This window comes from Chinchilla lanigera, unplaced genomic scaffold (genome assembly GCF_000276665.1).
Source record: "Chinchilla lanigera isolate Chin_1 unplaced genomic scaffold, ChiLan1.0 scaffold00026, whole genome shotgun sequence".
NCBI lineage: Eukaryota > Metazoa > Chordata > Mammalia > Rodentia > Chinchillidae > Chinchilla > Chinchilla lanigera.
Genome location: NW_004955427.1, coordinates 21,040,077 through 21,052,114, shown reverse-complemented (window position 1 = coordinate 21,052,114; position 12,038 = coordinate 21,040,077). Strand labels below are relative to the sequence as shown.

General features: G+C 36.2%; 1 protein-coding gene across 7 annotated transcripts in view; it reads left to right on the top strand.

The window, feature by feature from the left end:
• Positions 1 to 12,038, top strand: part of Golgb1 (golgin B1) — an 86,080-nt gene that overhangs the window by 56,334 nt on the left and 17,708 nt on the right. For all 7 annotated transcript variants that reach the window (XM_013515173.1, XM_013515174.1, XM_005386495.2 and 4 more), the window contains one exon: positions 1,863 to 3,768. In XM_013515173.1, coding sequence (XP_013370627.1) covers positions 1,863 to 3,768 — 1,906 coding nt within the window. The remainder of the gene's footprint in view (positions 1 to 1,862; positions 3,769 to 12,038) is intronic.

Sequence of the window (12,038 nt, the reverse complement as noted above, 5' to 3'; positions counted from 1 at the left end):
AAAATTTATCTATTACAAATTTTGCTGCTGTGAACTTGGGTATGCGTATATCACTGTAATATGCTTTTAACTCTTTGGGAAGAAACCTATAAGGAGAACAGCAGGATCTAGTTTTTGGAGGAGTCCTGATACTAACTTCCACAGTGGTTTTACCAGTTTACACTCCCAACAGCAGTGGAGAAGGATTTCTTCTTCCCCACAGCCTCACCAACATTTGTTATTGGTTGATTTCTTGATCAGAGGCACTTTTTCTGGAGTGAGGTGGAATCTCAGAGTTGTTTTAATTTGCATTTCCGGAATGACCAATGATGTTCAACATTTTTTTCCTATATTTATTTGCTATTTGTATTTCATCTGAGAAATGTCTATTCATTTCAGATTCCCATTTTTGGATTGGGTCTTTGAATTTATTTTTAGTTCTTTATATATTCTAGGTGTTAATCCTTTGTCTGAGGAGTAGCTAATAAAAATTTTTTCTCATTCTGTGGATTGTCTCTTTTTTCTTGTAGTGCTTTCCTTTGCTGTGCAGAAGCTTTGAATTTGATGTAACTCCAGTTGTTGATTCTTCGTAATATTTCCTGTGCAATTGGGATTTTGTTCATAAGGTCTTTACCAACACCTGTCTTCTAGAGTTTTGGCTATTCTGTCTTCCAGCAGATTTAGTGCTTATGTTTTAATAGTTAGATCTTTGATCCATTTAGATTTTAGTTAGTGCATGGTGAAAGGTAATGGATCTAGGTTTAATCTTAGCATGTGGAAAGCCAGTTTCCCCAGCACCAGTTATTAAAGAGGCTATTTTTCTTCAAGGAAAGGTGTTTGGCCCTTTTGTCAAAAATAAGGTAGATGAGTATGTTTAGAAGTGTTTTTGCATCTTCTGTTCCATTGATTCTGGGGTCTGTTTATTTTTATTTTTTTAATGTTTTTGCTGGCACCTTGCTGTTTTTATCACAGTAACTTTATAGTGTAACTTCAAATCAGGGATTGTGATGAACCCTACCTTGCCTTTGTTGCCCAGAATTGTTTTTGCTATTCTAGATCTCTACTGGTACCAAATGAATTTTAGGATTGTTTTTCTCTAGTTCTGTGAGGTATGCTATTGGTATTTTGATCAATATTGCATTAAATCTCTATGAGTTTTGGAAGTATGGTGATTTTTCACTTAGTTTTGCCTATTGAAGTACAAGGGATATCTTTCCATTTTTTGATATCCTCTTCAGTCTTCTTTTTCAGAGTACTATAGTTTTCAATGTATAGATCTTCCACTTCTTTGTTAGCTAAATAGTTTTGTCTTTTTCCCATAGTCTTCAACAATTTGTACTGCACGTGCCTGTTAGAATTATTTTCCCTAAACTCTATGAAATCAGTTTTCAGACTTAAAAACTAACAACGACCCCCTACCTTTTGTACTCCTCCACTTCTAGTAGTCTTCCTCTGTTTTGTTTTTCTACACTCTCTCATGCCCAGACATTTGACATTAAATAAGCCTGTTACAACACATCTCAATTCTTGAGACATTTGTTGTCTGGAGCAGAAAGGAGCAAAATGGGGGGAGGGGGTTCCACAGTGTCCAAAACAGATTAAAAGCAGCATATTTTATTATTTAAACTATAACTCCTTGGGCATGATATATCTTTAAAATATTCTTTCTGTACAAGTGTACAGAAAGAGCTGCTATCTCTTCACTAAAATGATTAACACTTTCAGTTATGAACATAGTCATTTATAGATCTTTTGAGTATAGATGGTAGTGTTTGTTTCTTAGATATAATATAGTTTTTGCTTAAAATCTGTACTAATATAATACAGTTTTTGCTTAAAATCTGTACTAATGATTCTGTCTCACGCATGTGCTCTCTTTACAGACTTGAACATGACAAGCAGACTTGGGAGTCCAAGGCCCAGACAGAGATCCAGCATCAACAGAAAGTCTGCTATTCTGTACAGGGGGAAAACAAAGAACTTTTGTCTCAGCTAGAAGAAACTCGACACCTGTACCATAATTCTCAGAATGAATTGGCTAAGTTGGAATCAGAACTTAAGAGTCTCAGAGACCAATCATCTAATTTAAATAACTCTTTAGAAGAATGTAAGCAAGAAAAAGAAAATTTGGTAGGGATAATAAAGCAGCAGGAAGCTGATATCCAGAATTGTAAGTTCAGTTATGAGCAACTAGAGACTGATCTTCAGGCCTCTAGAGAACTGACCAGTAGGTTACATGAAGAAATAAATATGAAAGAGCAGAAGATTATAAGCCTGCTCTCTAGTAAGGAAGAGGCAATCCAAGTAGCTGTAGCTGAACTACATCAGCAACATAATAAAGAAATTAAAGAACTAGAAAACCTACTGTCCCAAGAGGAGAATATTGTCTTAGAAAAAGAAAATAAAAAAGCCGGTCACAAAACCAGTCAGCTTATGGAAACACTGAAAACCATCAAAAAGGAAAACATTCAGCAGAAGGCTCAGTTGGATTCTTTTGTTAAATCCATGTCTTCTCTCCAGAATGACCGAGACCGCATAGTAAGTGACTATCAACAGCTGGAAGAGCGACACCTGTCTATAATATTGGAAAAAGACCAACTCATCCAAGATGCTGCCACTGAGAATAATAAGCTCAAGGAAGAAATTCGAGGCTTGAGAAGTCGTATGGATGATCTCAATTCTGAGAATGCTAAGCTGGATGCAGAACTGATCCAATATAGGGAAGACCTGAACCAGGTGATATCAATAAAAGACTCTCAGCAAAAGCAACTCCTTGAAGCCCAACTGCAGCAAAATAAGGAGCTGAAAAATGAATGTGCTAAATTAGAAGAAAAGCTGAAGGAGTCTGAGCAAGCAAAAGAGGATCTAAAGAGGTCCTCTGTTGCCCTGCAAGAGGAGAAACAAGGTTTATCTAAGGAGATTGAGAACTTGAAAGTATCGATAGCCCAACTAAAGGGCCAAATGACAGCCTTACAAGAAGAGGGTACTTTAGGTATTTATCACGCCCAGTTAAAAGTAAAAGAAGAAGAGGTTCAGAGGTTAAGTACAGCACTTTCCTCCTCTCAGAAGAGAATTGCAGAACTAGAAAAGGAATTGGTTTATGTTCAGAAGGAAGCTACAAGGAAGGTAGGTGAGATTGAAGATAAACTGAAGAAGGAATTAAAGCATCTTCATCATGATGCAGGGATAATGCGAAATGAAACCGAAACAGCGGAAGAGAGGGTGGCAGAGCTGGCGAGAGATCTGGTGGAGATGGAACAGAAATTACTCGCGGTCACCAAAGAAAATAAAGATCTTACCGCACAAATTCAGTCTTTTGGAAGGTCTATGAGTTCCTTGCAGGATAGTAGGGATCATGCCAATGAGGAGCTTGATGAACTGAGAAGGAAATACCATGCCAGTCTGAAGGAGCTGGCCCAGCTGAGAGAACAGAAGGGGCCCGGAAACAGAGACAGCAGTGTTCTTGCACAAGCCACCTTTGCAGTGAACACCTCTGAGGACCCCAGCTTGTCCCGCCTTGAGAAACTGAACCAGCAGCTCATATCCAAAGATGAGCAACTGCTGCACTTGTCTGCACAATTAGAAGATTCTTACAACCAAGTGCAGTCCTTTTCCAAGGCTATGGGCAGTCTACAGAATGAGAGAGATCACCTGTGGAATGAGCTGGAGAAATTCCGAAAGTTAGAAGAGGGAAAGCAGAGATCTGCCGCCCAGCCAGCCTCCAGCCCAGCCGAAGTACAGAGTTTGAAGAAAGCAATGTCTTCACTCCAGAATGACAGGGACCGACTAGTGAGTGTCTAGTTTCCTCCTTCAGATCTGTGTTTAAGAGTTTTGAGTCTTTCTTTACATTTTTATTTCTGTAGGAAAGGATTAATCGGTTTACATATTACCTGGAAACGCAGAGCCAGTGTTACATTCTCTTTGATCTTAGAGAAATGGCAGAAATATTTTACTATTAGCATTTTTTTAAAAAATGAAAATTTTTCTTTGCTCAAAATTCTCTACTGCCTTTAAAGGGACTAAGAGATGGAGAGCTGTTTTATGTAGTTTTATACACATGCAAAAATAGATAAATCATTCCGGAATTTGTCACAGTCTAATTGAAAGAAACTATAGGGATCATTTGGTGCCTTCTCACAGCAATAGTTCCGTAGTTATGGTAGAAATTTGGGTTAAAAAGGCTTAGCTCAACTCAAAATTATAACTCAACCTTACTTTGTCAAAAATTTTAAGTGTAAAAAGGGTTAATTAAGTGTAGTGACTAGTAAAGGATTATTTATGAGCAAAACCAGTTCTTTTTCAAGCAAAACCCATTCCTTTAATACTCAGCTCTTTTCACTATTAGAAGAAGCCAAGGAGGATCTCTATTATTTAAATTTTGCTGCTTTGTTTGGATCCAGGGGTTTAATCCAGGCTTTTCCTCCCAGAAAACTTCCAGGTCAAGAGTCAGAGGAACGGTATGAGACAAACCAAGTTGTCCTGGGCTTCCAGTTGGTGATGTTACTGTCTTGAATTTCATAACAGTCTCTTAACTCTGTCAAGGTCATGTTCTACTTAAGGAAATAGGCCAATAGGAAATACATTGAGCTTAAGGCCAGATTTTTCCCTTTAAAATGTGAGCTATGCCCAGAATGAAAATTCTAGTTCTTAAGATTAGCCATAGTGAAAAGATCCTTTTCCCTAACTAGAAAGTCTTGTGCAGACTTTTCCTTTTCCTTATAGGTAATTTTTCATTCCTGTTATACTTCATACTTACAGATAATCTTTCTTTTTCATAATCTGAATAAACACTTTTTCAAGAAAGGCTTTGACATCAGCACAATGGTTTGGTTGGTTGTTTATATTTTGAAAATTGAATTCAGCTAGCTTTGTCCTATAAGCTTGGCTTTTTGTCACTCCTTTTAGAATGCAGATGCAAAAGGTTCTGGTTCACCACCTCCGAGCTATAATTTATGGTATGCTATTACTGATTGTCTTCTAAGTCAGATCCTTTTTTCTGGAGTGGTTAGCATAGATCTGAATTATTGGACTATGTTCTGTTCTCTGAATTGCTTTTCTACTCTTGTCTGTTGCACTAACCTTTTTATGTCTGAACCCCAATTCCATGTTTTGTCTGCTGGATATTGATAAACTGAGCCAGTTTTTTAAAAAAAATATTTTCATCTTCCTGTAACTCCATAATATTCTTTTGTTCTTTAAGATGCCTAAATATTTGTGATTTTATTTTATTTAATCATCAAGATCTGACATTTCTTTATGCAAGAAGTGCTTCAAATATCTTTCCATCTTCAACGTTGTAAGATAAGCTCTTATTACCTCACCCTTAAACTGCTGTAATACTGTAATGCTGCCTCCACTTTGTCACTCTCAGTAATTGATGAGTATTCCACTAGATCCACACCATTGCTAGGTAAATCTTACTAAAATTCAACTTTCTTAACATTGCCCTCCTCAAAAATCTTTAAAAGTTGTACTGTTTCTAGAGTAGACTTGCATTCAAACCCTTTAGCCTTGCATTTGAGACTTTATAATTTGTCCTCATATTTCTTTCTACCCTTCTCTTTTACTGCCCATATCGCTCATTCCAGTGAAGCTGACCTGGCTCCATGTGCAATAATCTTACTTGGTTCTTCCTGCTTACCCAGGATGTTTCCCTAATTGCTTTCCTGTTGGGGATAAATAATTTCCACTAGTTAAAGTCATCCCATAGCTCAAATTCTCTGGTTACATTTCCTGAGTGCTTGATTGTCTATTGCCTTTGTACCTCCCTAGTACAGTACTTTTTTTTTTAATCATTTGTCCTGTTTTGCTCTGTGTGTAAATTTCTATACTGTTATTTCCTCAATTAGATTGTATACTCCTTGTACGTGTAGTGTCTTAGACTCATTTGTATATCTTATGGTATTCACATAGAATTAAACAGGTAGAGGATTATCAATTCTTGATTGTCATTCTCTGTATTCATGATCCTTACGGAAATCACCATTGCTTCTATTGTGTAAAATCTCATATATAGGGGAGTTATGGGAATTTTTAAGAACTAAGGCCCTTCCTGCCATGAAAGGATTTAAAAGCCTAGGCAGGGTTAAAATTTAGATACGTCTGACAGTCTGTCCCAGTGATACTACATACATGGTCTGCCAAAGTTGCAGGGACCATTCTACATACTTTATGAATGTATTACTAATTGTCCCTCAACTGTTCTCTTGTAAATATCTTGTTCCCAGCCTGTCTCCGTCACTGGCCACATGTGAGATAAATATGGAAGATACGTGTGTGTGTGTGTGTGTGTGTGTGTGTGTGTGTGTGTGTGTATGTGTTAGAGATTGAGCTCAGGGCCTCATGCATGCATACTAAGCACCTGCTGTACCACACAGATACCCTGTTTCAGCCACTGTTAGTTTAAACATCTGGCCTAGGTGAGCGATTTATTCCCTCTGCCTGTGCTGCACTCTCTCACCCTGAGGACCACCCAGAGATAATTGAGGTCTGACAGGAGCTTGGGTTACTTTGGTTCATTTATTTACTTCTTAGTGAAGAGGAAGTTTCCTAAATAATGTCTGGAGACCAAATGGTGGGGGAATTAGCCCATGAGATTCTAGTAGGCCATTATTAACTCTCTGAAAAAATTATAGTTTTCATATCCATTAGAACCTCCTTAAGACTTTCCTATAATCAGAAGAACTTAGTCTTTCCCTAACGGGCAGAGAACAAATCTCTAGAAGTGACTGTATCTGTACTTACCTCTTTCTGAGAATGACTTGGAGTGGCCCAGGGAGATACACTTTTCCAAGATAAAATATGATAAAAAGGATTGAGAAGAAAAAGAGAAAATGAGGCTAGGACAAAAAAAAGATTATACATACTAGGAATAAGATTAGTGCCCCCATGAAGACTGTCTATACTCTTTTTTAGAAAGTCGGGCCACTAATTTTCCCTGAGCTTTTTTTTGGCAGTCATCAGAAAAAGAAATCAAGTTCATGAGCATGAATTGCAGTGTCTATATTTTAGAAGAAAGGAAGAAAGAAAAATTACCTTCTCCAGATAATTATAATTACTCTTTAAGTATCGAAGCCTATTCTGTTTTCCCGTAAGATAACATAATATAGTTGCAAACATCCTTTACTTCTCCATGATAAATATAATGTGTAGGGTTTTTATTTGGCTGTGCCTTGATGTAGACAAAGCAAAATAACAATCTTCAGTTTATTATAAGCACCTTGACAGGAAGCTAAGATACAGTCCTAGACACAGTTTTCTGATGATGATCTGATCTGAGAATAAGTAAACTAAAAGACTGGACTGCATAAGTAATAGTTTTGCTTTAAATGGAAATAAAAATGTTTCTAGTTTTGGCTACAAAATAAAGTTAAAAAAATAAAGTTGAACATACCCACATTTAATTAGCCACTGAATTCTATAAAGTTTGGTGGGAAAAGCTAAGAGTAGTACCATCAACCTCGTTTCTTCTTCTCCTAAGGCAATTTGCTTTCAACTTTCTACCTAAATTCTTTGGTATTTTTCAATATCCGTATATCCTTCTTGCACAGTACTGCATTTTGGCTTTCTGCTGGTTGTATTAACTATTACCTTTCTTTATACTAATAGGCCTTGGTTCTCTTTATTCCTCCGCTTCCACACCATGTATGCACATTTTCAATACAAAACTTTTTCCATTTTCCTGTTGTAATTTAATGTTTATTTTGGTGAAAAAAGACATGTTACTTCTGTTTTCCTCAGCATCTTTTTTTTAAATCTTTCCTAGAGTTGGTAACTGGACTTTTTTGTTGTTGGTGGTATTATTTACTTAAGTTTTTTTTATCCTTGTGAATGTAATTGAACACCAGAGTTACTTTTATTTGTTGATAGCTCCTCTTAAGATGTTCCCATCAATTTGACATTCATGAAAAGTATTATCTTAGAATCTCTGATTTGCTTCTGTATGAGCCAGTTGCCCTGTACTGCTATACATAGTTTTTGTCCTAGAATATTTTCTTTCACTTCTCTCCTATAATAAGTCTCCTGTTTCTTCTTCATGGTTTTGTACCATTGTTTTCATGAAACCTTTTAGTAGCTTCTTCATAGAATATACATAAAATGTAAATGAATTGATAGTTTGACTGGGTATAAGATTCTAGCCTAAAAATACTTTCCCTTCAAAACTGTGAAGACATTGGTTTATTGCCTGTAGGTTTACATTATGGTTCACAAATCTATAGCTATTATGATTTTTGACATTCTGTGTGTGATCTGATTCTCTCTCCTTTCCTCTACCCCTTCTTCCTTCTGAAATTTTATGATAACATGATTTGATGTGCATCTATTTTCCTTTATCCCACCAACCGGTTCTTTGACTCTAACAAGTCATACTTCTCAAGTTTTTTCAAATTCCTTTAAACTATTTTTTTTGCTATCTCCTCCTCCACTTCCTCCTTCTTCTCTTCTCCCCTCCCATCTTTGATTTTCTTGCCTTTCCCATTTTTGCTATATATTGGGAGTATTTCTTTCACCTTAAAATATAGGTTTTTATTTTTCCTATCATGTTCTTAATTTGTAAAGAATTCATCCTTCCTTCCTTCCTTCCTTCCTTCCTTGTCTGATATGTAGTTTTTTTTTTTTTTTTTTGAGACAGGGTTTTGCTATGTAGTTCAGGCTGGCCTTGAACTCACTATGTAGCCCAGTCTGGCCTCAAACTCACACCAGTCCTTCCTGCCTCTGCCTCCTGAGTGCTAGAAATACAGATATGCATCACCACTCCTGGCATTCTCATGGACAGATTTTCTAACTTTTGTCTACAAGGATGATGGTGGTAGGTGGTTTTTTTTTTTTTTTTGACATTTTCTTATGATGCATTTTCTTTATGTTTTATTTCTGCTGTAATGTTTTGTGTTCACAGTATTCACTTGTCATTTAGCACATTTTTCCCCCGTTAGTCACTTCTAAATTTTCTTCCAGTTGGTTTTCAGCCCTTAATTAGCTAATCTTTAGGTGGTGGGTAGTCTTTTTTTTGACATTAGTACATATTTGCAGTACATAATGAGAGACATTCTTCATGGGGGATGTGTGCAGGTACAATCTTGTTTTATCCCTGTGCACTTCCCTTGCCCCAGTGGTTCTCCCCTTCCGACTTACAAAAGCTCTATTTCCATTTTTTCAATTTTTTTTCCTTTAACTCCCTTTTCTCTTCCCTCCTCCTGCCCCCATCTCTTATTCCTCATCTCTTTTCCTAATATCTGTCCTCTATTTTACTTATCATTTATACTTTGGGTTTCTCACACAAGAGAAACAATGCAATATTTATTTATTATTTGATTAATTTTATTGGAACACTTTTGATATACATAATCATCACATTCATCATAGGGAATTTATACCTGTGCATGATATATCTTGATTCTTCTTATCCAGTTCCCCTTCTCTCCCTTCAACCTTTCTTACCTTCTTATTTACAAAAGTTTTGTTTCTATTTTTCCTTCTATTCTTTTGTTTTCCTTTTCCCTTTCCTTCCTCGTATGCCCTTCTTTGTTCCTCTTCCCATTTGAACCTTTTCTTCATACTTTCTAATATCTATCCTCCATTTTGGTTCTTATTTACACTTTCAGTTTCTCTCAGGAGAGAAATAATGCACCATTTAAACACGTGTGTCTGATTTATTTTACTTAAAAGTATGGTCTCAAGGTGTATCCATGTAATTATGAATGACTCAAGTTTGTCCTTCTTTATGGCAGAGTAGCACTCCATTGTATATAAACGCCACATTTTCTTTATCCATTCATCTTTTGATGGCCATCTGGGCTGTTTCCAAGATTTAGCTATTATAAATTGTGCTGCTACAAACACGGGTGTGCATATATCTGTGGTATGATGCTTTTTAACACTTTTGGGAAGATCCAAGAAGGGCAATAGTGGGCTGAATGAAAGTTCTATGTTTAGTTTTTTGAGGAATCTCCATACTTATTTCCTTGTTAGTTGTACCAGTTTACATTCCAATCAAAGTGAGGAAGGGTTCCTTTTTCCCTCACAGCCCCACTAGCATTTGTTATTAGTTGATTTCTTGATGGTAGGCATTCTTTGTGAAGCAAAATAGAGTCTCGTTTTAATTTGCATTTCTGGAATGACCAGTGATGTTGAATGTTTGACATGTATTTATTGGCCATTTTTTCTACTTCTGAGAAATGTCTATTCATTTCAGATGCCCATGTTTGAGTGGGTTTTTAAATTTGAGGTGGCTGATTTTTTTTGAGTTTTTTACATATTCTGCATATTAGTCCTTTGAGAATAGCTGAAATTTTTTTTCCTATTTTGTGGATTGTCTCTTCACTATGCTGGTGGTTTCTTTTGCTGTGCAGAAGCTTTTTAATTTGATGTAATCCCAGTTGTTGATTCTTTGTAATATTTCCTGTGCAGTCAAGATTTTGTTCATAAAACCTTTGCCTACACCTATGTTTTCTAGAGTTTTACTTATTTTATCTTCCAGCAGAGTGTTTCAGTTTTAATATTTAGACCTTTGATCCATTTAGATTTTAGTTTAGTACATGGTGAGAGATAATGAGTCTAGGTTTAATCTTTGGCATGTGGAAAACCAGTTTTCCCAGCACTATTTATAGAGGTTGTCTTTCTTCCTGTGAGGTATTTGGCCTCACTGTTAAAGATAAGGTAGGTAGGGCTGAGGATATAGCTCAGTGGAATAAGCATCTGCCTGGCAAGCGCAAGGTCCTGAGTTCAATCCCTGATACCACACAAAAAAAGAAACCATTGCAAAGATAGGTAGGTAAGTGTGCATGGAGTTCTTCCTGCATCTTCTATTCTGTTCCATTGATGCACAGGTCTGTTTTCTTGCTGATACCATGCTGTTTTTCTCAAGGTAACTTTGTAGTATAATTTCAAGTCAGGGATTGTGAAGCCCCCTCCCTTGCCTTTATTGCCCAGAATTGCTTTTGCTATTCTGCATCTCTTCTGATTCCAAATGAATTTTAGGATTGTTTTTTTGGGTTCTGTGAGGTATGCTATTGGTATGTTGATTGGTATTGCATTAAATCTATAGAGTTTTGGCAGTATGATGATTTCCACTATCTTGGTTCTGCCTATTCAAGAACAAAGGATGTCTTTCCATTTTCTGATATCCTCTTTGATCTCCTTTCCTAGAGTACAATAATTTTCAATGTATAGATCTTTCACTTCCTTTGTTGGACTGAAGGTATTTCATTTTTTAAGTTATTGTAAAAGGTGTTGTTTCCCTAATTTTTCTCTCAGTGAATTTGTTATTTGTATGCAGGAATGCTGTTGATCTTTGAGTACTGACTTTGTATCCTGCTATATTGTCAAACTTGGTTAGTAATTTTAGAAGCCTTTTGGTGGAGTTTTGGGGGTCTTCTACTTAGACTATTCTGTGGTCAGCAAATAATGATAATTTAACATCCTCCTTTCCTATCCATATTTTTTTTTATTTCTTTCTCTTGTCTAATTACTCTGACTAATGTTTCTAGAACTATCTTGACTAGAAGTGGTAATAGTGGGCATCTTTGTCTTGTTACTGATTTTGGAGTCAAAACTTTCAGTGACCAGTATGACAGTGGCTATTCGTTTATCATAGATGGCATTTATCAGATTGAGATAAAGATTTTCTGTAGGTTTTTTTTTTATCATGAATGGGTGTTGGACTTTGTCAGATGCTTTTTCTGCATCAATTGAAATGATCATGTGGTTTTTGTTCTTGGTTCTGTCAATGTGGTGTATTACATTTATTGATTTGTGTATGAAGAACTATCCCTGCATCCCTGGAATGAATCCTACTTGGTCATGGTGTATAATCTTCATGATGATTTGCCACATTCTGCTTGCTAGTATATTGTTGAGTATTTTTGTATCTATGGTCATTAGGGAAATTGACCTATATTTCTCTTTTTTGGTTGGATCTTTTTCTGATTTTGGTGTCAGAGTAATACTTGCTTCTAGGAATGAGTTTCGGAGTATTGCTTCCCTTTCAATTTCATTAAAGAATTTGAAGAATAATGGCATTAGATATTCTCTAAATTTCTTGAAGAATTCAGCAGTGAATT